Source organism: Papio anubis, chromosome 3 (genome assembly GCF_008728515.1).
Source record: "Papio anubis isolate 15944 chromosome 3, Panubis1.0, whole genome shotgun sequence".
Taxonomy (NCBI): Eukaryota; Metazoa; Chordata; class Mammalia; order Primates; family Cercopithecidae; genus Papio; species Papio anubis.
The window spans coordinates 87171495-87198916 of record NC_044978.1 but is presented as its reverse complement, the minus strand read 5'-3'; the positions used below and the strand labels follow the sequence as shown (position 1 = coordinate 87198916).

The 27422-nt window shown below is 34.0% G+C and overlaps 1 protein-coding gene across 7 annotated transcripts in view; it reads left to right on the top strand.

The window, feature by feature from the left end:
- BANK1 (B cell scaffold protein with ankyrin repeats 1) overlaps positions 1-27422 on the top strand; it is a 310335-nt gene that overhangs the window by 89575 nt on the left and 193338 nt on the right. For all 7 annotated transcript variants that reach the window (XM_021938668.2, XM_017958886.3, XM_017958885.3 and 4 more), the window contains one exon: positions 16078-16183. In XM_021938668.2, coding sequence (XP_021794360.1) covers positions 16078-16183 — 106 coding nt within the window. The remainder of the gene's footprint in view (positions 1-16077; positions 16184-27422) is intronic.

The window sequence follows — 27422 nt, the reverse complement described above, 5'->3', positions numbered from 1 at the left end:
CTATCTCCTTCAGTTCTGCTGTGATCTTAGTTATTTCTTGCCTTCTGCTAGCTTTTGAGTGTGTTTGCTCTTGCTTCTCTAGTTCTTTTAATTGTGATGTTAGAGTGTCAATTTTAGATCTTTCCTGATTTCTCTTGTGAGCATTTAGGTCTATAAATTTCTGTCTACACACTGCTTTAAATGTGTCCCAGAGATTCTGGTATGTTGTATGTTTGTTCTCATTGGTTTCAAAGAACGTCTTTCTTTCTGCCTTCATTTTGTTATGTACCCAGTATTCTATCATGAGCAGGTTGTTCAATTTCCATGTAGTTGAGTGGTTTTGAGTGAGTTTCTTAGTCCTGAGTTCTAGTTTAATTGCACTGTGGTCTGAGAGACAGTTTGTTATAACTTCTGTTCTTTTACATTTGCTGAAAAGTCATTTACTTCCAACTATGTGGTCAATTTTGCAATAAGTGTGATGTGGTGCTGAGAAGAATGTATATTCTGTTGATTTGGGGTGGAGAGTTCTGTAGATCTCTATTAGGTCTGCTTGGTGCAGAGCTCAGTTCAATTCCTGGATATCCTTGTTAACTTTCTGTCTCAATCTGTCTAATGTGGACAGTGGGGTGTTAAAAGTTTCTCAATATTATTGTATGGTAGTCTAAGTCTCTTTGTAGGTCTCTAAGGACTTGCTTTATGAATCTGGGCCTTTGTTCATTTCTTTTTACTCTTTTTTCTCTACATTTCTCTTCTCGCTTAATTTCATTCATTTGATCTTCAATCATTGATACTCTTTCTTCCATTTGATCGAGTCAGTTACTGAAGCTTGTGCATTTGTCACATAGTTTTCATGTCATGGTTTTCATCTCTATCAGTTCGTTTATGGACTTCTCTGCATTGGTTTTTCTAGTTATCCATTCCTCCATTCTTGTTTCAAGGTTTTTAGTTCCTTTGCGCTGGGTACGGAGTTCCTCCTTTAGCTCTGAGAAGTTTGATCGACTGAAGCCTTGTTCTGTCAACTCGTCAAAGTCATTCTCTGTCCAGCTTTGTTCCGTTACAGGTAATGAGCTGTGTTCCTTTGGAAGGGGAGATGTGCTCTTATTTTTTGAATTTTGGGTTTTTCTGCACTGCTTTTTCCCCATCTTTGTGGTTTTATCTGCCTTTGGTGTTTGATGATGGTGACATACTGATGGGGTTTTGGTGTGGGTGTCCTTTCTAACAGTCAGGACCCTCAGCTGCAGGTCTGTTGGAGTTTGCTTGAGGTCCACTCCAGACTCTGTTTGCCTGGGTATCAGCAGCAGAGGCTGCAGAAGATAGAATATTGCTGAACAGCAAGTGTTGCTGTCTGATTCTTGCTCTGGAAGCTTCGTCTCAGAGGTGTACCCAGCCATGTGAGGTGTGAGGTGTCGGTCTGCACCTAGTGGGGGATGTCTCCCAGTTAGGCTACTCAGGGGTCAGGGACCTGCTTGAGCAGGCGGTCTGTCCGTTCTCAGATCTCAACCTCTGTGCTGCGAAAACCACTGCTCTCTTCAAATCTGTCAGACAGGGACATTTACATCTTCAGAGGTTTCTGCTGCTTTTTGTTTAGCTATGCCTTGTCCCCAGAGATGGAGTCCACAGAGGCAGGCAGGCCTCCTTGAGCTGTGGTGGGCTCCACCCAATTCGAGCTTCTGGGTGGCTTTGTTTACCTACTTAACCTCAGCAATGGCGGGTGCCCTCCCCCAGACTGGCTGCTGCCTTGCAGTAAGATCTCAGACTGCTGTACTAGCAATGAGGGAGGCTCTATGGGCGTGGGACCCTCTGGGCCAGGCATGGGATATAATCCCCTGGTGTGTGGTTTCCTAAGACCCTTGGTAAAGCACAGTATTAGGGTGGGAGTTACCACATTTTCCAGGTGTTATGTGTCTCAGTTTCCCTTGCCTAGGAAAAGGAATTCCCTTCCCCCTTGCGCTTCCCAGGTGACATGATGTCTCGCCCTGCTTCAGCTCTCACTGGTCGGGTGTACCCGAGGGCCAGCATCAACTGTCCAACATGCCCCAGTGAGATGAACCCGACACCGCAGTTGAAAATGCAGAAATCACCCATCTTCTGTGTCGCTCACACTGGGAGCTGGAAGCTGGAGTTGTTCCTATTTGGCCATCTTGGGTGCACCCATCAGTAAAAGATTTTTGAAATGATACCAAATAATTCTTGGTTATATTGCTTATTAATAAAAAGGTATCTTTGTTTTGCGTGTATTTATCCTTTTGCATATTTTACTTTACACATATTGAAATATTACTTTCATCTTCACGTCAGGTACACTTATGTTTTTATTAAATTGCATGTATTATTAAATCTTTGATTTGCTGCCTGCAAATATTTGATACAATGTAAAGCCAGAAGGGTTTCAAATGAGGAAAGGTACACTTACGGAACTCTCATTGTGAGGAATTTCTCCCTGTGCTTCTCTGTTAATAGTTGCCTGAAAGGTTAATTTCTTCATTGAATTAAAGCTTAGATGTTAGCAGTTGTCTCCCTTAAGGAATTCTTCAGGCGATTCTTCCCACTGAGAGATACTGGGAAGTCTCCTGAACGTCAAAGAATGACTTTGACGAGTTGACAGAACAAGGCTTCGGTTGATCAAACACCTCAGAGCTAAAGGAGGAACTACGTACCCAGCACAAAGAAACTAAAAACTTTGAAATAAGATTTGATGAATGGCTAACTAGAATACCCAATGTAGAGAAGTCCTTAAAAGAACTGATAGAGATGAAAACCATAACACTGATAGAGATGAAAACCATAACACGAGAACTACGTGACAAATGCACAAGCTTCAGTAACCAACTCAATCAACTGGAAGAAAGAGTATCAGTGATTGAAGATCAAATGAATGAAATGAAGTGAGAAGAGTAGAGAAAAAAGAGTAAAAAGAAATGAACAAGCCACCAAGAAATAAGTGATTATGTGAAAAGACCAAATCTACATCTGATTGGTGTGCCTGAAAGTGATGGCGAAAATGGAACCAAGCTGGAAAACACTTTGCAGGATATCATCCAGGAGAACTTCCCCAACCTAGTAAGTCAGGCCCACATTCAAATTCAGGAAATACAGAGAACGCCACAAAGATACTCCTTGAGAAAAGCAACTCAGAGACACATAATTGTCAGATTCACCAAAGTTGAAATGAAGGAAAAAATGTTAAGGGCAGCCAGAGAGAAAGGTCGGGTTACCCACAAAAGAAAGCCCATCAGACTAACAGCAGATCTCTTGGCAGAAACTCTCTAAGCCAGAAGAGAGTGGTGGCCAATATTCAAGATTCTTCAAGAAAAGAATTTTCAACCCAGAATTTCATATCCAGACAAACTAAGTTTCATAAGTGAAGGAAAAATAAAATCCTTTACAGACAAGCAAATGCTTAGAGATTTTGTCACCACCAGGCCTGCCCTACAAGAGATCCTGAAGGAAGCACTAAACATGGAAAGGAACAACTGGTACCAGCCATTGCAAAAGCATGCCAACATGTAAAGTCCATCGATGCTAGGAAGAAACTGCATCAACTAACGAGCACAATAACCAGGTAATATCACAATGACAGGATCAAGTTCACACATAACAATATTAACCTTAAATGTAAATGGACTAAATGGTTCAATTAAAAGACACAGACTGGCAAACTGGATAAAGAGTCAAGACCCATCAGTTTGCTGTATTCAGGAGACCCATCTCACATGCAGAGACACACGTAGGCTCAAAATAAAGGGATGGAGGAAGATCTACCAAGGAAATGGAAAACAAACAAACAAAAAAAGCAGGGGTTGCAATCCTAGTCTCTGATAAAACAGACTTTAAACCATCAAAGATCAAAAGAGACAAAGAAGGCCATTACATAATGGTAAAGGGATCAATTCTTCAGGAAGAGTTAACCATCCTAAATATATATGCACCCAATACAGGAGCACCCACCATGAAAGATTCAGAATAGTCCAAGCAACTCTAAGCAAAAGAAATTGGATAAATAACATTACCTGAATTCAAATATACTACAGAGCTATAGTAAATAACAAAAACAGCATGATACTGGCATTAAAACAGGTACAGACCAAAGCAACAGAATAGAGAACCCATAACAAATCCAAACACCTACAGTGAACTCATTTTTGACAAAGGTGCCAAAAACATACAGTAGGGAAAAGACATTCTGTTCAATGAATAGTGCTGGGAAAATTGCATATTCATCTGTGGAAGAGTGAAACTAGACCCATATGTCTCACCACTTACAAAAATCAAATCAAAATGGATTAGAGACTTAAATCTAAGACCTCATACTCTGAAACTACTGAAAGAAAACATTGGAACAACTCTCCAGGACATTGGTTTGTGCAAAAATTTCTTGACAAATATCTGACAAGCACAGGCAACCAAAGCAAAAATGGACAAATACAATAATATTGAGTTAAAAAGTTTCTGCACAGCAAAGGAAACAATCAACAAGGTGAAGAGACTACTCACAGTATGGGAGAAAATATTTGCAAACAACCTATCTAACAAGGGATTAATAACCAGGATATATAAGGAGCTCAAACAACTCTATAGAAAAAAAATCTAGTAATCCAATTTTTTTAAAAAAAGGGCAAAAAATCTAAATAGACATTTCTCAAAAGAAGATATACAAATGGCAAACAGGCATACAGAAAGGTGCTTAACATCATTAATCATTAGAGAAGTGCAAATCAAATATCATCTCACCCCAGTTAAAATAGCTTATATCCAAAAGACAGGCAATAACAAATGCTGGTGAGGATGTGAAGAAACCTGTTTGTTGGAAGGGAAATTAGTACAATCACTATGGAGTTTGGAGGTTCCTTAAGAAACTAAAAGTCAAGCCATCATGTGATCCAGTAGTCACACTGCTGGGTATATACCCAAAAGAAAGGAAATCAATATATCAAAGAGATATCTGCACTCCCATGTTTGTTGCAACACTGTTCAAAATAGCCAAAATTTGGAAGAAACCTAAGTGTCCATCAATAAATGAATGGATAAAGAAAATGTTGTACTTATACACAAGGGAGTACTATTCAGCCACAAAATAGAATGAGATCCTCTCATTTGCAACAAAATGGATAGAACTGGAGGATAGTACGCTTAGTGAATTAAATCAGGCACAGAAAGACAAACATCACATGTTCTCATTTATATATGTTGATTTAATATTCAAAACAATTGAACTCTTGGAGCTTGAGAATAGCAGGATGGTTACCAGAGGCTGGAATGGTTAGTGGGGGTTTGGGTGCGGGAGGTGGGGATGGTTAATGCATCCAAGAAAAAAAAAGAAGAATGAATAAGACCTAATATTTGATAACACAACAGAGTGATTATAGTCAATAGTAATTTTGTTGTACATTTTAAAGTAACTAAAAAAGTATCATTGGATTGTTTGTAACACAAAGGATAAATGCTTGAGGGGATGGATACCCCATTTTACATGATGTGATTATTACACATTGTCTACCTGTATCAAAACATCTCATGTACCCCATAAATATATATACCTACTATGTACCCACAGATATCAAAGTTTAAAAGTTGAAAAACAAAACAAAAAATAAAAATAGAAAGTGAAATGAAAGTTACCCTCTTAAAATACTGTTTTTTATTTATGAAATTCAATAAATGATCTGATGCTTAAGAAAGTGTTGAACTCTAAGAAGTGTCAGATACTAGAAAAATTAAGAACTTATTCTGTAAGCTTTTCTTCATTTTCTACCTCAGTAATACACCACGTTAATACATTTCTTTACTGACTTTTAACAGCATACAATTCCAGTCCTACCTTTAAGGAAATACTTGCTATTCAAAAAGGCCTGAGATAGTACCACTCTTTCAAAAGACTGCATATTGTTTTTCCTTTCCCTTTAATGGAAAGTGGCTGCATGGCATAGGTGCATTAGTTCTGAATGAGGCAGGAGCAAGAATTAGATTATTTTACAAAATCAGCAGTCACTTACTTCATGGAAGCTCTGTTTCCTTAGGGCTAAAGGAATGTCCTTATGTGTACAATGAAGACGCTAGAATGTATTATCACCAAGATCACTTTCAACTCAAGTATTTCATAATTCTATGCCAAGAAAATTCTTAGATTGGGAATTACAACCACTCTCTATTCTGGAAGATTGACTTGCAAATATGTGGGCACTCTGTGTATGCTTTATTTCACTTTTATTTGCATTTCTTCTTAGCTCTCCATCCAAAGAGGAAGCAAATCATTCGAGTTCCATGTATTGTCCATCACTTTTATTACTTGTTCCATATTCCTGATGGAAGGTTTGAGATGACTGGAGAAAGAACAGTCAATAAAATGCAGTTTGGAGATTTAATTCTGGATTCACTTTTTCATATTATTTGTGTCCCTTATTAGAATGGATCAATAAGAATAAGGCATATCTATTGAAACTTCTATTTTACTGATAACATAAGTGACATATCTTTTGTGCTGCATTTCCACTTGTAATAATATTCAAGGGAAAATAATTCCAAATTGGGGTAGTTCAGATTTAATGATTGTATTCACTTCAGTTACAAATCATTGAACTAGACAGGAACATACCACTTAGTACACTTATACATTTATTAAAAAATAATAAATTGGTTAACTTTAACAGCAGATATACTAGCTGTTGTGATAAGACAATATGTAGTTCTGAGTACAATTACTTAGCCATTAATACCATTACTATTGATTCTCTACAATTTTTTAAACCTTATAAGCCATCTCAGTCTATTTTCATAGTTATTGCCCCCATGTTTTAACTTCTATTTAGCTACTGTTAAGAATATATTTCACTAACGACTTATTAATTTATAGTTTCTTTTCACTCAGTGGCAATAAATACTCTCTTCACTTTCTATTTATTCCAAACTAAAGCATCTTCATGCTTCTTATGTAGCCCTGTCTCACTGGCTGAGGTTGGCTTTGATCACCACTGCGGAGGATGACTGTGTGCTGATGTGAGTGCTGCCTGTAACTAACCCCATTCAAGGGAAGGCTCTGCTTTTACTACCTGCTTCTTTAGAGGGCTCATGTCTTTAACCAGAAGAAACGTTTTAAAACAATCCAGAAACACAAAGCACAAGTCAAACACAGTTAATAATGTTTCTTTATGACTACTATTCATAATGAGATAATTAGAGAAAATTAGAGGATCTGCTTCTGATAGGAACAAACCTCAAATCATCAATAACTTTTTGGAAATTAGAAGACTGAAAAATTCTTGTGCCAAAAATATGGTTGCTTGTATTTTCTAAAAGTCACCATGCAATCTTGTGGTCCTCTGTACTAATAACAGTTATAGTACAGTATCAATAATAAGATAAAGAAATAAAGTAGATATATCATTTGGAAACTCTGAACTCTCTTTGGAATTCTTAAATTATGCTTTTACAGTAAACCAAATCAAGACATAGGAAATAAGTAAAAGCAATATTTGAAAAGGAAAATGTAACTTCTAAGAATGCTTCCCCACCAATTCCCTATAGGTCAGCCATTTAATTTTGTTAACCTTGGTACCTTAGGTAGCAAAACACAAACAAGTATGCATCAATTATGCTCAAGTCTTTCCTAACAAATGCAATGGACGTTTTTCATGTCAATTTAACTTGAGTTTTCAGCAGCAATTAACACCTTTGACCAAAGTTACTGTCCTGATTCAATTTTTGTTTTGTTTTGTTTTCTTTGCTTCCATGAGCCATTTTTTCCTGGTTTTCCTTTCACTTCCATGGTGCTTCCTTTTCAGTATTCTTTGTAGTTTCTTTATTCTCTGACCTACAAAATAAAGTTCCTAACTGGTCAAGTTTTGATTCTTTGACTCTCTTTATTCCTTAATAAATATTCCCTCTGCATGTTATCTCATTAATTCTTAAGATATATTCCAAATGTGGTTTCCTTTTAAACCCCATTTTTTCAGTGCTCTCTAACTCAGGAAATGCATCATCATCAATCCAGTTTAAAAACCGCAAACATAAGAGTCTCCTTAATACCTTCTTACATCCTTACTCTACAAATTCAATCCACACTAATACATATCAATGTTACTTACTAAATATTGGCCACTTCGCTTTGTATCTTGACAGTTCTAACACTTTAGTCCATCGCTTTTTCTTTTGCCTAAACTATTATAATAGCCTCTTTATTGGTCTTCCACCATAAGTTCTTGCACACCTCCTACTATCTCAAATTCATAGTCTGGGAGTTTTGTTTGTTTGTTTTGTTTTGTTTCGTTTTGTTTTGTTTTGTTTTGTTTTCTGAGACGGAGTTTCACTCTTGTCGCTCAGGCTGGAGTGCAGTGGCGCGATCTGGGCTCACTGCAACCTCTGTGCCCTCTCCCCTTCCTGTTCAAGCGATTCTCCTGCCTCAGCCTCCCGAGTAGCTGGGATTACAGGCCCCTGGCTCCACGGCCGGCTAATTTTTGTATTTTTAATAGAGACAGGGTTTCGTCATGTTGGCAGGCTGGTCTGGAACGCCTCATCTCAGGTGATCCACCGGCCTCGGCTTCCCATGATTACAGGCGTGAGCTACCGCGCCCGTCCTGGGAGGTTCTTTTAAAAAGGAAGTTCTCAGCATGTAATTCTGCTCCAACATTTGAATGGATTCCAATTTTGGGGTGAATTAAGATATTTGACATGAGCCACGTAGCCCTGCAGAGACCGTCCCTTCTCCTTCTCTCCAGTTTAATCTCACTTTTCTACCTCTCCCTGTGCATTCCAGGCACACTGTCTACTTAGCTCCTGGACCAGGCCACGCAGTCTACTGCAGGGAACTTTGCATGTGTTCCTCTATCTAACTGAAGCACTTTTCCAGTTCCCCCTTTATTCTCACTATTTTCACCTAGTTAATTCTAATTGCTCCTCTAAATTCTTTATTCTAGTATCTCTTCCTCAGTGAATCCTTCCCTCATCTTACACAACTCCCTTTATATCTCTTTGTAAAACTGATCACATTCTAATTTGACATCTATGTGTGTGACATTTCTCAAATTAATGCCTACCTTTCATTACCTCGGTCAATAAGGGCAAAGATACTATCTACAGTTGTGCATTGGCTAACAATGGGAACATGTTCTGAGAAATGCATTGTTAAGCAATTTCATCATTGTGCAAACATCACTACGTGCAAACATCACTCAGTGTACTTATCCAAACCTAGGCTAGGAGTATAGCCTACTACACACCTAGGCCTAGTATAGCCTGTTGCTTCTAGACCACAAACCTGTATAGAATATTACTGTACTGAATAGTGTAGGCAACTATAATACAATAGGAAGTAGTTGTATATCTGAACATATCTAAACATAGAAAATACAATAAAAATATAATATAAAATATTTTTAAAAGGTGCATTCATAGGCAGCTCTTATAATTTGGAATCGCTGTTGTATATGAAGTCTGTCATTGACCGAAATATTCTTATGCAGTACATGGCTGTATTTAGTTCTCTGTTTTATCTCCAGGACCAAGGATACTGTAAGACACATGGCTGCTCAATAAATACTTTGTTGGGCAAATAGTAAGTGAAACAATTTTATACATTAAGTTTCCTACCCAGTTTCAAGTGATCCACTTATTAGAGCCCTTTGTTCCAGTTGCCACTAGCACAGGCACAACCCCTTTATGAGGAGGCAATGGGACTACTGGCTGAAGCAGAAACAACAAAGCAAAGAAGGGAAGGACCAGAAAGGAAAGAATCAAATGAATATAAGCAAGATGGATTCTGTTGCATAGCTTGGAACCTATCTCCCAAAACACACTAAAAAAGAAATTTTTAAAATATTTTCAATAAATCATGGCATCGTTTATAGAAAGCATTTTTGAGAGACATTGTTTTGAGTATGTTATTGCTATGTTTGTTTTAAAACTTCTATCTTTAACAGTACATTGTTACAAAATGGTTACTAAAAAGAGGCAAAGGTAAGAAAGGGCATGGTTCTTATGCTTTATTTAATGCCTACAATAGAAACACTTTGGTGTGTCTCTTACATTATGAATGTCATTAAGTATCTCCATTAATAGAATCTGTTCAAGTTTGGTTGAACAATCTGTTCAAAGTTAAACAATCTGTTCTAAGTTAAAACTTTGAGACCTTTTGACATTAGGAATTAATATACTGGGGTGGGGAGCGTGTTGAAAAACTCAGCACAATCAAGTTTCAGTCAATACTTCAGAAGTGTATTAAGAAAACTTTAATCAGATTGTCTTTACATAAATTATGATGTTCATGTATTTTTCATGATTGATGGGGATGCTAGTCATTCCCCAGTATTTTTTTTCCTTTCTTACAGCACAATATAACGTTCATCTGAGCACATGGAAATACTGCATTTCCTCCCTTGAAGCTAGGTGTAGCCATATAACTAAGTGTTGCTCAATCGCATGATATGTCAGTAGAAGCAATACGTGCAAATTTATGAGCATGTCCTTAAAAGACGGGTGGAGTCATGCTCTCTCCCTCACTGGCTTTTTCTTTTGACTGGTTTGAATTCAAACAAGGAAGTCATGGATGAACCTTCTTGTACCATGAAGGTGACATATAACAGTGAAACTCTAGACAGAAAGGGCCTGGATGCCTAAATCCAGGGTTTCTTTCTTGTTTAGGCCACTGTCACTTTGGGTCTCTCTATTGCAAAAGCGAAATCTGCATTCTAACTAATTTAAAAGCTATGTGTTATTTAATTTAAGAATTTAGAAATAATAAACAGACTGTATGTTTTGTCAGTGGAAAAGCCAGTTTGGGAGGTCACATCTCCTTATTGCTAGACTTACATGCTCTTCTTATATCATGATTACATTTCATGAGTTTTTGTATCCAAGAGTTCACATAATAGTATTTAGAGAAAAATAGAATTTTTACTGGAAATTTTGCATTCTACATTTATAAGATTACATTTAATATTTACATTTAAACTTCTAAAAAATTCTGTCAGTTAATTATTATTGAGATTCATAGCTAATGAATCCTGGAGCAGGCATTTAAATGCAGGTTCCTTGAATCTCAAAACACATTTTCTTCATGTTATAATACCACTTGCAAGTATTTAAAGAGATTCTACAACTATATGAAGACCTAATCAATAATACATATACAATAATTTGCATTGTTTTATATGTTTGTTTTTGTATTTATAGCCACAGATATTGCAATTCAAAGAAATGATTCATTCAAAACAGAAAATTAAGTTGATAAAAGAAAATATCTCTTTTAGATTTATACATTTACATTATTATTTTAAATTAACTGCTTTGAGCTGAGCGTGTATAAAGTTTAAAAAAAAATCTTTGCATAATCCTAGAAAATATTTGCTTTGCTCTTTTTTCTATCATTTTCTTTATAAGCTACAGTAAGATATTTTTAAAGATATGTAAACTATTTATCAGATTTCACTTTAAATGGCTGTTTTGGCTCTCTTTCATGGCACACATTTAAGAACAGAGGAACAAATGAGATGACCTTTCTTTTACTAGTGAAACTTAAACAAGCACAACAATTTGTTATAAGAAGAACAAGGCTGTTTTCAGCTCAACCGTTGACTTTCCTTTTAGATACTTCTTGGCCTACCTCCATTTATGGAAGCTAGAAAAACCAGATTCCAACATTTTTAACTAACCTTGCAGTTAGACATGTCACGTGAGAGAGTTTTCAACGAGACACAAGGGGACATCTTTGGAACTTTTACTTTTCTGATTAAACAAAGAAAAAGAATAGATATGGTTGGCTGTAGCCCCCTCTCCCAGTACCCCCACCTCCCACATACATCACTTTCCTCCCTCTTTCTGGCTAAACATCAGTGTAATGTTGGGAACTGCAGTGGTCATCTTGAAGCCATGGGAGCATAATTTATTCTTTACTTAAATACTATTTCAGATTTTATTCTTCTCTCCAGGATTAGAATGTAGGATTAAATTTAGTGTCTTTAGAATATAAAGATCTCAGTTAGAATCTTTATTTACCACTTATTAGCTCTGCAAATTTGGGTGTTACTGAGATTTTTGTGCCATGATTATCACCTCTATAAAAGTAGACATTTAGAAAAATCTACCTTGCAAGATGTTATAAAACTTAGAGATAGATTATATAGAGCCTAGCACATTAGCAGTGCTCCACATGTGGTAGTTATTACTATTAAACTGTTTGAATCTGTTCATTGCATGCTTATTCCTATAACATATATCTTTTCACAGCACTCCAGTGATCTGAACTATTTTCCAACTATTTACATTATGTAATACTGTCCTAAAATGCTTTGAAAGCCTCTTGATGCTATTATGCTCAGTGTTCACACCCCTCATCAAAGAGAGGAGTGAAATCCAACTTCGAAGGGGTGCTTTTATGTAAATATCTATATATCTCAAGGAATTCAGTTTTGGGTAATAAATATTTAGAGGGATTGTTAGTATTTAATTAAACTTAATTTTTAGATAATAGTACATTGATATATAGTTGTAGGTTATATAGAAAGGGACTGTGTGTTATGGTAGTTTGCGTTTTTCAAGGACTTGGTTCATTTCATCTAAATTATCAAACTTATGTATGTAGAATTTTTCATAGTACTCCTTTTTATTCTTTTGATGTCCGCAGGGTTTGTATTGATATCTTTTGTTTCATTTGTGATATTTGCAATCTGCATTTAATCCCTATTTTTCTTTGTAAGTCTTGCCAAAAGTTTGTCAATTTTCTTGATCTTTTAAAAGAATCACTTGTTACTATAATTTTTCTTCATTGTTTTCATACTTTAAATTTTGAGTTCTGCTGTTATATTTATTGTTCTCTTCTGCTTGCTTTGAGTTTTTTATGTTCTTTTTATGCATTCTTGAAGTAGGAACCTGGATAATTGATGTGATACTTTCTCTCTTTTCCAATGTATTATAAAATTTTCTCAGCCCTCCTTTAGCTATGTTCCAAAAATTTTGATATGTTGTATTTCGCTTTCATTCAATTTAATGTATTTTTAAAATTCTGTTCAGTTTCTTTTTGACTCACAGATTACTAAGTAGCATGTTGTTTGGTTTCTTATTGTTTGGGCGCTTTCCTATGATCTTTCTCTTATGGATTTCTAGTTTGATTCCATGTGGTTGGAAATGACACTGTATGATTTAAATTATTCTAAATTTGTTAATATTTGTCTTATGTCTGAGGATATGATCTATCTTGGTATAAGTTTCTCAAACCCTTGGAAAGAATGTGTATTCTGCTGTTACTGGGTGGAGTGGTCTATGTATGTGGATTGATGCTGATTGGTTAGAGCATTGGATGATACTGTGTTTGAATTTATTTTTTCCTGATTTTCTGTCTACCAATTGTAGAAAGAGAGATGTGTAAGTCACCACTGTCGTTGTGGAGTTGTCTGTTTCTCCTTTCAGTTCTGTCCATTTTTCCTTTGCATTTTTTTGAAGTTTTGTTTTTTGGTGCCTACAGATTCAGGATTACTATGTCCTCTTGATGGATTGATTCTATCATTATATAATGTCCCTTTCTGTCTCCTGTAAATTTTTTTTTGCTCTGATGTCTATTTTATTGATATTAATATAGCCATTTTTGCTTTTCTTTGTAATCTTTGCATGCTATATCTTTTTTATTCTTCTACTTTCAACCTGATAATTTTACTTATTATAAGTATTATAAAAGTATTTATTATAGTTTTATTTACTATAAAAATCTGATAATTTTATTATTTTATTTATTATTAAAAATAAATAAAATTTATTTATTATTATAAAGAGAACATATAGTTAAATCGTATTTTTAAATCCACTCTATTTTTTTAAAATTTTCTCTGTTTTCATTTCTGTTTTTTTGTTGTTGTTGTTGCCTTCCTATGTACTATTTACTTTATAAAGAAATTCACTTTGATGTATCTCTGGCATTTTAAGTGCAACTATTTGCACAACTTTTTTAGTTGTTGATGTAGGTATTATATTATGTATACAAAACTTATAGTCTAGTACTGTCTTCATTTTACCAGTTTGAGTGAAGTATAAAAATCCTACCTTCTTTGACTTCTTTTTACCCAATCCCCATTTATAATATAAATGTCTTAGATATTTTGACCACATATATTTAGAACACATAAGACAGTGTTATACCTTATCTTTAACTGTCAAGTATGAGTTAGAACAGAGAAGAAGGAAAGCCTATCATACTTACCTATACTTTTGCTTACTGTGTTCTTGCTCTCTGATGTTCCAAAAGGTCTTCTTTCATTATACACTTATGGTTTAGAGCACTTTTCTTTCTCCATTATTTTAGGACAGATAACAGATTCCCTTAGTTTTTCAAAGCAGAAATGCTTTGAGTTTCTCTTCAGTCCTGAAGGGTATTTTTGCTGGGCATAAGATTCTGGGTTGATAGTTCCTTTCTTTTAACACTTGACAAATATTTTGCCACTTCTTTCTGCCCTTCATAGCTACTTCTGGCAATCTAATTGTCTTTGCCATATAGATAAAGTGTTATTTATTTTTCACTTTTTTCAAAATCTTTTCTTTGTATTTAGTTTCCAGAAGTTTTGTGATTAGTCTTGGCTTGGAATTTGGGGGGTTTATCCTGATTTTGCTTTTCACAGCTTGCTCTGTCTATAGGTTTATGCCTCTTGCCAAATTCAGAAAGTTTCTAGGAATTATTTCCTTGTCTACTTTTTCATCCCCACCCTGTTTCTCATCTCTTCCTGGGACTCTGATCACAAGAATGTTCAATCTTTCTTTATAGTCTTACAAGTGCTTGAAATTCTGCTTATTTCTTTCAGTATATTTTCTTCCTATTGTTCAGACTGAGTAATTTTTATTGTTCTGTCTTCAAGTTCGTTGATTGTTTCCTCTGTTCTCTTCGTGTCACTGTTAAGCCTACCCAGTGAGGTATAATTTTGATTTTTGTATTTTCAGTTCTAAAAATTCTAGTTGGTTCTTCTTTGTATCTTCTATTTATTTGCTGAGAATTTCTGTTTTCTTGATAAAGCTTTCTATTTTTTATTTGTTTCAAGCATGATTATAATTGCTTGCTGAACTATTTTTTTTACCAGAGCTGTTTTCAAACCTTTGACAGATAATTCTAACGTCTTTGTCCTCTTGGTGTTGGCATTTTTATTGGTCGTTTCTTTACAATTGATTTGCAATCTTCCAGATATGTCATATAAAAAGTGTTTTCTACTGAAAGTTGGACATTTTATTTGTATTTAGAGAGAGGAAAAAGGAAAGTAGGACTACTACATATTTCCAGAAGTCAAGTCTGTAATTCTGAATATTATTTAAAATAAAATTTATATCTTTATTATATTTATATTTTCTAGTTAGGAAGAAATACTAATAATAACAAAGTTGTTTATCAGAAATAAGTGTAAATTTATGTAACAGTTTGAGATTCAAATAGAGTTGTGATTTATAAATACATATGCAAATGATTTTTAAGTTACATTCATCAATCCCTTATTCCCTCATCTGGAACTAAAAAAATTTTCTTGGGAGTAGTCTAACACTTTCTTCATACACATAAAGCATTGTTTTTTAACCAGACTTTTGCCTATTTCATTTCTCAGTCTGTTTTCTGTTTTCTTTTTCCATTATTCTCAATAAATACAGATGCAATAAATACAGATACTCTGTATCTGCAGGGGAAAGGAAAGGCCAAGATAAATATTTTCCCTCACTTAGACACAGCAATAATGTAACTTAAGACCATCTGACTTTTGATCCTTAAGTTAAAGAAAAAGATTCATTTTATTATTTCATTTATTAAACTGCAAAATATATTTTACCAAAATTTATTATTGAAACAAATTTCATGGTTATCCTTGACCTACTGTAATTCTCTTTTAAAATTTGTATTTGAGCAAAGTTATAGTTTCTTATCCAAAAGCAGAGACTTTTATTTCTTGAATCCATTTTTCTGTTATCTTAATAATTGGTTTTTAGGCAAGGCACTTATGCTTTGATTTATTTTTTCTAAAAAGTTATCAGTGTTACTAAAGATTAGCCATTGTTTACTCCAGTTAATAAATTTTCATTAAATTGCACTAAAATGAGTTTCTATGTAAATAATTAACCTAGTGAAAATTGTTTTTCACTTGAAAACAGAATGGCATTGAAGAACTTGATGGTGTCCTTACATCCATATTCAAACATGAGATACCATATTATGAGTTCCAATCTCTTCAAACTGAAATTTGCTCTCAAAACAAATGTGAGTATTTTCCTGCTGCATCAATTATTTTTTATATCACATTCCATTCTATGTAACTGTTTAATAAATGTTATAACCAAAAATATAGGTAGCTGCTCTGCTGATGAGATGATTTAGACAACTCCTGACTCCTGGTGAAAGGGTACATTAGTACAAACTTCTGAATGTTCGTTTGGTAATTTTTTTTTAATCTCAGGCCTTAAAAATGCACATAACTTTTGCAATTAACAAGCCTACTTCTTGACTTTTACTCTAAGGAAATGTTTGGGCAACTTCATTTATGATAAAAATTATTCATCATATAATTGTTTATAATAACCAAAAAGTGGAAATACTTTACAAACACAAGTAATTGATTATACCTATTTTCATACATCTATTAATGCAACCACCAGAAATTAATATTATTATAAATTTATTTGCTTGCCATGGTGATGTTTTCATGTATACTTACATGAATAAAAGGCAGGCTATGTAGCAGAGAGAGAGTGTGATCATCTGTGTAAAAAAGTGCATGTACATTTAACAGCATATGGTCTGGACATGTGTGCAGCTAGTGTTCACAGTAGTTGTGTTTGGGTTGTGCAATTTCAAATATTATATCTTGTTTCATCTTATTGAATCTGTATTTTCTACAACAACTATGTATTATATATGTGGTTTAAAATATACAGATATCAAGAAAAGTATATATAGGAGCTATACATGAAAAATTATATTTCCAGATGTCATCTTGAGCTCAGTAGTATATTTTAGAACTTTTTTTTGTTGCTGCATAGTTTGTTGACATACTGTTTATAATTCATTTATATGCCGGCTATGTGTGAAACACTAAAGTAGAGATGTAATGGGGAATATGACAGACATGAAGCTAAAGAATATAAGTCTAATGTTGACATAATAAAAATTAATGAGCAAGGTTTTATTTTCTGTAGGATTTCTGTGCTATTTAAAGTAGTTTTGTCATCAGCCTGGAAGGCTTCAAGACGGCAATAAGAAAAGAGTAGGAGTCCTAAGGCACAGCTTCTTGTGATTCACCTAGATATGTAAGAAGCTGCATAATGGTGAGGTTCCATTAGGAAGAAAAGCCAGTGGTATGCTAGCTGTGAATAAGTACTCTTGTGAAATTAGTGACATTTTATTTTTGTTTCCAATATATATTTTAACAATATGTAATTCACTTACAAAACTAAATACTAGATGAGAATGGAAAAGGAACATGATATGATTCTTTACATACAACACATAGTTTAATTGGAAAACAAATAATAGACATGTATTTATAGAAAGAATCAATGAGATAAACTTTGTGGTAGTGATTATATTAACAATAGAATTTTAGATAAATGGTACATTATTTTTCAGGGTGTGCTTCAAAAAGGAAGTGGAATTTTACCTAGGTCTTAAATAATTATAGTCGCCAAAAGAATGAAAATAATCTTCTAAAGATAGATAATTGATTATGTAAATTTTGGTGCATCTATTAATACAACCATCAGAAATTAATGTTATTGGAAATGTTATTGGAAATTATTGGCTTGAATGATGTTCCAAAGTATACTTAATTGAATAAAAAGCAAGCTGGGTAACAGGTTAGTTCTATTTGGAAATTATCTCAAAAGTCTTAATTAGGAACTTTTGTTCCACAAACCGCTCCTCACCTCATGGCTTTATTAATTGACCCATCTCCTCATCTCCCATGATCATTTGTATCTTGAGCAATTTGATCCTAATCACAACCTTCATTCAAGCTAAGGAACCAATGAAGACAGAGAAAGGAGAAAGGAATTCTAGGCAAGAGAAAGTGCATACAATGGTATGAAGATGGAATTACGACACAGTTTTACAAATTTCCTCAGCATTATATTTGCTTAGGCTTTTGGAATCGAAATTGTGGAGATGGAGAAGATGGCATGGTTTTGGTCTCTTGGTTTTACACATAAAGAATTCTAGATAAGGTTAAAACTGCCTCTCAGTATACTGTTTAGGTTGTGGAATATGAATTTTAGAGCTAAAAAAGCTAAGACAATTGTGGCCCCTTATTTTTATAGATGGATAACTCTGGATGGGTTATATCAGAGCCCCTGAAAATGTGAATCTGGTTCAGCAGGGATGGGGTACATTCTAAGTGTTTGCCTTTTAAGAAGCTTCCAGGTGAAACTGATGCTGCTATACCTCAGACCTCTCACTAGGTACCAAGACTTTAGAGCAATTGTTCTCAAACTTCGCTGCATATTGTAATCACCTGTGTAGCTTTTGAAACATCCTATGCCCAAGCCATACCCTAAACCAATTTATTAATCTGGGAGTAGGTCCCAGCCATCAATAGTTTTTAAAGTTTCCCAGGTGATTTTAATGGGCAGTCAAATTTACTAGCCCCTAATTGCTTCAATGTACTACAGACCAGCAAGATAATTCTTCCTTATATTGAATTTTGACACAGAAAAAAAAATTACCCTCTCTTTACAAATGTTATAAAGATAATAGTATATGAAAGTTTTGAACCATCACTATAATTAATGATAATTTTGTATCTGAAAAAAATTACAAAATTAAAAATAATTTTAAAGCTAAAAATGAAAAGTTTACTGTAATCCAGATAGCTCATTCAGAAGCATTATTGCTAGGTATTATTGCATGACAGATGTTATAAAACCTATATATAACAGAGCCAAAGAATCTCCATAATATTAAGCTCTAATTTCTAATTAAAATACAAAATACCATAATATATGTAATAAGAATATGCAATAAAGACATGAATATGACTGAGCTAGGGTTTTGCTTGCCTCCTTGACCCAGTAGTCTCAGATCAATGTCAGCTTCAGAATATCTAGTCTTTAAGGCTTTCCACCTGTGTTTCATAATGTTCACGCTGATAAGGTTTAAGTTACCTTTATACATATATTAATCAAGGGAATTGGAGAGAGAAATGGTGGGTTGTTGAAGAACCTACTAGAGGCATTCTGAGAGGTAAATTCAGCAAACCATGAATCAGGTGTAACCCCAGGTATCTATCCCTGAGGACAGGTCTCTAATTATTTGGTGAACTATTTTATTTATTAAACAGTTATTACTTATTTCTCTATATCTTAGCTATGGGAAATTGAGAAATTGAGTCACTCTGAGAGAACATAATCATAAGGAATTGAGAAAGTATACATTGAGATTGACCTACCCTAAGGATTTGTCATGGAATTACCTGCAGATACCTATGGTTCTTTAAAAGTTTAGAGTGAAATGCTGTATCAACCAAAAATTTTATTATTGCCCCATCTTCTCTTTAAAGTTATTTTGGTAAATTCTGGGTTTAGTTTCCTGCCACTTCACTTATAGTAAGTAAAATACCATTCCATGTCAATATGTCTTAGTCATTTTTTATTCCTCTCTACACAATACACTCATGTTTTCTTGCATTATAGGGGTGGGCGGAAATAAGAGGGAAAATACGTAACAAATAACATTCTGCTTTAATGTTCTCTTACCTTGTAATGCTTCATTTTTGATTTAAAATTAGTGCTTTCCATTGACAAGAATTTTCCATACAAAGAAGTTCTCTCGAGGAGTAGAATGTTATCAGGTTTCTAAATAAGCTTGATGTATTAATGCAATAGAGGACTTTTGAACACGTGAGTCATAGAACTAATTCATGAACAACTTTCTAGTGTGTGAATCATCAGCAACTGTAAAGTCAATATAAAAGATTGTGATAGGCAATTTTGAGCTGATGTATACCGTACTTGAATAGAAAATACCAGAGTACATCACTTGAAGTATGAATATTATTTTAAGCAACTTCTCTTTTGGTGGTAGATTTATATATGAACACACATGCTGTGAGTTGTCATTAAAAAAATGACTTGGTGTGATGGTGAAGTGGAACAGCACACTTAGGCAAACACAATTGTTTTAGCTCCTCTGTAGTTCTCACCTAGTCTGAGTTTCAAGCCTGCTGCAGAGTCTCATAAATCTCACCGCAGCAGATCCAAGAATTTTCGTAACTCTTTTCAGAGTCCTTCCAAAGCCTGGATAATGCAGAGAATCTCCTGTCATGGACAGGAAAAACACATAGTTTAGCTTGTTTTTATTTTTACTTTTTACAATCTACGCATTTAACAAAATTGCATTTGTACCTCAAATTTATACCAAAAAAAAAAAAAAAATGCTTCTTTCTAAAGGGGCTACAGTTCCTGGTTTAGTTATCGTAAGTGGCAATTAATTTACAAAAAATTAAACTAGGTTATTTTTTCCCAGAATATCTACCTTCACTTAGAAAGAACTGGTTCAGTAGAACCCATGCCAATTTATAGAAAAGCATGTCACAGCGTATATTCATTTATAATTGGTAGCAATATTTTAATCTGAAAGAGGGCAGCAGATGATCACCCAGGATTGTGAAAGTATTAACTCAGAATATTATCTCCAAATATATCTTTGAAATATGGAGCATGAACTGGATATTCAGTACATCATGTGGTGGTAACTGTAGCTCGAAGACTTGTCTGGGACTAGTAATATCTTTAGGTTCACAGAAAATAGATCATTTGCTAATTCAGTGGAAGAGAACTAAATGTCCATTGGATTGTCTTTTTTATGTCATTAAATAATTTAAACATGCAGAAAAATATAGACAATAATATAAAGAACACCCTGTAGCTTTGTCAGATTTTAACACTTTGCTTCAGATCATTTTTTCTTAACAAATAAAACATTATGGATCTAGTTGAATTTCTCTATTTCACTTTGTGATTCTATACCTCGAAAAAAACCCATCATTTTAATTAAATTTCTTGACAATCATTCCTGTGCAGTTCTTCATCCTTTCATTATGTGTGTTTTCATGATTAACATATATTGTTGTACAATTTTGTAAATTTTATATAAATTACATCATACTTTTTCCTTCAACTTATTATTTTTTATTCATATAAATTTTTTATCTATACATGTATATATGTAGATCTAGGTCATCATTTTAAATGTTCTATAGGATTATTTTGGTTGATTACAGCATAATATGTATCTGTTCTACTAATAAATACTAGTGTTGTTTTTACATTTTTTTATCATTGCAAGTAATGCTACAGTGAACAATCTTGCATATGAAACCCTATGCATATATGTAATAATTTCTCAGGCGATACAATTACCTTGAAAACCCTGGTTAGACTTATTCCTCTTTATCTTATGAGTTTGTTAACATCAAAAGTCTTATTTAAAAATTATATTTTTAAATTATTTGTGGCTGCTCCTTTCCTTGATACCTGTGGGATGGAGCTATGTATCAGTGAAATTTCTGTTCTAAACAGATATGTACATATGTACAGTGCTAGATATTTTCAAATTTCTATCAAAAATGTTTGCACTGATTAATAATTTCACTAGCAGTATTGTGACATTGCTCCACATCTCTTCTACGTTAAGAAATGTAAAGCTATTTATTTTTGCCAATGTGACAGCTGTTGAGAATCTCACTCTTTAAATAATATTTTAATTACAAACATAGTTGAGCATCTTCTGTTTATTAAGTTGATTTTTCTTTAGTGAATTTCCATTTAATAGGCTTCATTTATTTCTATTAGTTGTTATTCTTTTCTTATTGACGTTTGAAAATGCTTTTTTCTTTTTCAGTGTACCTATTTTAAATAGTAACTATTTGTCAGCTTTTCACATTTGCAAATGTGTACTTAATTAGTGGCTTGTCTTTTATACGGTATTTTATGTGAGCATATGATTAAAGTTTATAATAAATCTTGGTATGTATTAGAGCTGGACCCTACTTTTTCTTTACATGATTTTTGTTCCACTTCCTTTATTTGTCCTATGGTATTTAAGATCAGTATGTCAGTTTTCCATGAAAAACTCTGTAAAATTGAAATAAAAATGTAGATTAATATGGTAAAAAAAAAATAAAAGCATGATACTTTATTTGGGTCTGTTTACAACTTTCAAAAAATATTGTGTTTTATAAAACTTTTGACAATCTTTGTTACATTTATTCCTAATTATCTTAGGGTTTTGTTAACATCAAAAATCTTATTTAAAAATTACGTTTTTAAATCATTGATGGCTGCCCCTTTCTTTGATATTTGTGGGATGGAACCAAATATTATATAATGTATCATGGCTCTACAGAGAAAGAAGACTTTTAACAAGTGAGGAATTACTACTCTCTGAAAAGAAAATTAGGAAAAGAGAAAATCAATGCTGAGAAGATGTTTATAAGAAACTTTTTTGAGATATTTTTCCAGTATATGAATTTTGCAAAGCATGAAGTTTTAGTGACCTGTTCCATTTGCATTTTAAACTACCTGAGAAGAAAATCGGAAGCTGTGAAGAAATCAATGTAAAAGAAAAAAAAAATGGGCAAGAGTATTTTTTCCGGGATGAAAAGTAATAGATGGTAGGGAAAAATGTAATCATGTAAATTCATTTCAAATTAGTCACAAACACATCATCATTAAGTAAATACACTAAATAAGGGATTGATGTATACATAAGACATTATACAAACTTCTAGTGATTAAATTAGAGATATGGGATGTAAATTGACTGTTAAATTATAGATTTTTCCACTCCATTTTTTTTTTTTGCTAATACAACCCACAAGTACAAATTTTCATCTCTTGCCAATAATAATTTTAGCATATTCTCAAGCTAATTTTATGAACTGATGATTCTGTTTGAATCAAATATTATAAAATAAAACAGCCAGTTTGAATCTTTCAAATTTTTTTTACCTGAGTAACCAAAAAAGATTTTTCCAAAATTGTACTATTGTTATTCACGCTTACAGTGTTTTCTTCAAAGATTCTATATTTCCCCAGATGTGAAGTTTGAAAAGTTATGCTTACAAACATACTGTGGTTGGAGTCTGTGAGTACAAAACAGGAAGGAAAAAAGAAGGGAGAGAAAGAAGGAAAAAAAATAAACAACAAGGTTGATACCAGGATGAGAATTTGGCCTTCTTCATCCTAGAATCACTCCGTAGACAAGGAATTACCTCTGGCCTGAGTATACAAGAAGCATAGATAGAGAAGACAGGACATTGTTACAGAGTCAAGTAAATCTGGCCTCAGGATGCAACCTAACACTGCGGATCACAGGCAATGTGCTATCCTGAGTCCAGCTTTAAGGAACAAGCATTTAGGAATGATAAGCCCTTCTCCAATTTTCAGTGACCTTTATAATCCCCTCTCAGCTCATTTCCATTACCATAACCACACATGTTCTGAAAAAGTAGAGGACTCTAATTATAGATGAAAAAGGTAAGCCTGTGGACATAGTGTTTTCTCCCAATTAGAAGCACCTTGATGTGAAAGATTATTAAGTGATCTCATTTATTCATTTATGTAACAAGTGCAAACTAAGTTCCACTCTTCTAGGTGCTCCAGGAACAGGCGGCCTGTATAGGAAAGTTCTTCTTCATGAAACTTTTATTTAAGTCATTGAGGGTAACAGAGTAATAAAACAGTAGCAACAAAATAAGACCATTGCAAATAGTGATAAGGGTTATGAGAAAAATAAAGTAAGAGGATAGAGAGTTAGTAAGTGATGAAAAGCCATGTGAGGATTTTACACATCGCTTAATATCATCTAATTACATAAGACAAAATATTACTCTTGCTGTTAGGCAGAGAATAGATTATGGTGTGTAAAAATGGAAACAGGGACACCAGATAGGAGACTGTCCTAGTAGTGGCAGGAGAGGCTTGAAGGTGACTGTCACCTGGGTGGTAGCAGTGGAAGTGATGAGACTTGCTTGAGCTTGGTAGATATTTGAAAGTAAAGATTGTGGGACATGCTGATAGATTGTAGGTGAAAGAAAGAGAGGACTGGTCTGTGTGTAACTAAATACATGTTTATAAAAATATAAATAAAATAAATATCAATGCTGTTAACTGAAATAGAGGTACTATGGCAAGAATAGTTTTGACAGTGTAATCAAAAGTTCTAGTTTGGCTATGTTAATTAAAATAGAATAAATTGGTTGGTATTAAGTATATAAGTCAAACACCCAGGAAGGAGCTCATATGTGATATTCACAGCCGTAGCCTGAATGAGATTATTCTGCAGAGAGTGCAGAGCAGGGCAAAGGTCTGAGTCCTACACACTGTTGTATTTAGAGGACTAGGAGAGAAATTTCCATAAAGAGACTGAGAAGCAGCAGTCACTGAACGTCTCTTGAAAGCCAACTGAATAATGTTTCTGAGAGAAGAATATGATCAACCATGTCATATCCTTCTCCAGAGAGAAGTGAAGAAAAGCCACAAAATAACTTGTGATATACACAACACCATCCATTAATGCTAGAAATGTACCCCCATGGATCTAGGTACTCCCAATTCTTTGTGCCATGAAAATAATGTAGATATATTGGTTTCTAGTGAAACTCAGTATCAATAGGTATTATTTACAGAGCAAATGCCTGGGAAGATAAAGAATTAATATTCTGATACACTATGTACCCCAAACATATCAAGCCACAAAATATCTACAAACAGATGGGAATGCAGACTGATTGAGACAATGCAAAATGTTAATGAGTGGAGAGGAAAAAGAGCTATCCAGATAAAACGTAGAACAGGTCTATGTAAAATTTAAATTGACTGCTTTTTTGCTCATTTTCCAATGTAGTGAACCGCAGTTTCATTTGCTGTATACCTTTTCCTTATTTTAAGCATCTCCAGAGTTTGTATCAGATAAATAAGACTGAGTTAAGATGCATAAATATTGGGAAAGGTATGATTAGAAGCTATGGGACAAATTGTGAACAAGTCCATGTGAAATACAAAGGACAGAATAGCAGATGCATCAAAAAAAGTAACAGATTAGGCAAAGAACTCAAAAAGTAGGAGAACACCAGCATCAAGAGGCAGATGATAAAGAGCGGACAAGGCTTGAAGGCTGAAGTAGTTGGCTGCATTATCGCCAGTCACTTTTTTTTTTTTTTTAATTGAGAGGGAGTCTTGCCCTCTCGCCCAGGCTGGAGTGCAGTGGTGCTATCTGGGCTCACTGCAAGCTCCGCCTCCCGAGTTTACACCATTCTCCTGCCTTAGCCTCCCAGTAGCTGGGACTACAGGCATCTGTGACCACGCTCAGCTAATTTTTTATTTTTATTTTTAGTAGAGACGGGGTTTCACCGTGTTAGCTAGGATGGTCTCAATGTCCTGACCTGGTGATCTACCCGCCTCAGCCTCCAAAAGTGCTGGGATTACAGGCGTGAGCCACCGCGCCCGGCCCATCTCCAGCCACTTTTACGCCATTCCTGTCTGGCTAAGTATCAGTTTCTGACTTGAGTCATCTTGGAAGCTGAAAAGATGACCTTGAAAGATGAGAATTATTCATACATTCTCACAGAACAAACTTTTGACAATGACGGAAACCTGAAAAATAAGCATGTCCTCTATCTACCCATGACACCTGGTTGACTATAAGAAATTATATTGCTTGTGATCATTATCTACAAGATGCAAATGGAAATTACTTTTGTAGGAATATAATAGGTAATGTTTAGTTGAAATATTATTCTAACAATACTGCTTTTCTAAAAATGCTATTGATTGCATATTTCTCTAAGAAATAAATTATTATAAATATTGTTTAGCATGTGATTTTCGATTTGTTTTGTATAAAGGCTATTTGGAAGTTAGCATGATGTGGGCTTAAGTTGGGATTGCAATTTTAAAATATTTTTAAAGTAGATGATTTAATCTATAGTTACTGATTTGACTGATGTTTATTCCCTTTTTACTTTCATCTGATATTTACAAAGGTCTGTGCTGTTATTCTAATGGTACCTTTTATAATTGTCCATTTATATACCTTTTTACATCTTTGAAATTTATTGAGATTTGCTTTAAGTTCAACATATGATCAGTTCTTCCAAATAAATATTTCTTATGTACATTAAAAAATATCATTCTTCAGTTGTCAGGTACGATGTTTTACATATTTCTTTATATTAAACTTGCTTTATTCAAATATTCTGTGGCATTATTAATTTTGAATCTCCTTATTCTACCACAGTGAGAAGTATGTTAAAATTAGCCCCTAAGATAATGATTTTGTTTCTCCTTATATTCCTTCACTTCCTTTTTATGCTTTATATATTTTGAGCCTTTTTTTTTTAGACACCTAAAATGTTTAACTATGTCTTCCTCATAAAAATCATGAAAGTATGACCTTCTAACTCTAGTAATGGTTTTTGCCTTAATTTTTTTGTCAAATATTATTATAGCTACCTCAGCTTTCTTGATATATAGCTACTATATGCACGGTTATGTCTTTTTTCCTCCATTAACTTTCAAACTTTCCTCGTGTTTTAAAATATGCTCATTGTAAAGAGGATATAGTTTAATATGTTTGTTTATGTCTGTGTTTTATTTTACCCATACTGTTAAGTTTTGTCCCTGAACTACAACATTGGGTTTACTTATACTTGAAAATTATAATTACTACTCATATATGTGAATTAATCCAGTTAAAAATGGGCAAAAGACAATGTAACATTTTTCAAAAGAAATAGAAGAAATGGCAATTACATATCACCAACAGATATATGAAAAAATGCTCAACATCACTCATCATTAGAGAAATGCAAATCAAAACCACAATGAAATTCCACCTCATTCCAATCAGAATGGCTATGATGACAAAGATAAGAAATAACAAATTCTGGGAAGAATGTGGAAAAAGAAGAACTGATGCACTGTGGATAAGAATATAAATTAGTACAGCTATTATGGAAAAGAGTCTTGAAGTTCCTCAAAAAATTTAAAATAAAACTACTATATAATCCAGCAATCGAATTACTGGATATATATCCAAAGGAAATGAAATCAGTATATTAAAAATATATCTGTACTTCCATGTTTATTGCAGTATTATTCACAATAGCTAAGATGTGGAATCAACGTAAATGCCCAACTACAAATGAATGGATAAACAAAATGTGTTATATATCACAATGGAATACTCTTCAAGCATAAAACAGAATAACATCCTGTCATTTGCAAAAACAGAAGAACCTGAAGGACATAATTTTAAGTGGAATAAATCCAGGCACAGAAAGACAAACACAGCATGATCTCACTCATACGTGAAACCTTAAAAAGTTGATTTCATGGAAGTAGAGAGTAGGATAGTGGTTACCAGGGGCTGCAGATGGGAGAGGGCAGGGAAATTAGGGGTGATTGGTTGATGGGTACAAAGTTACAGTTAGGAAGAATAAGTTTTG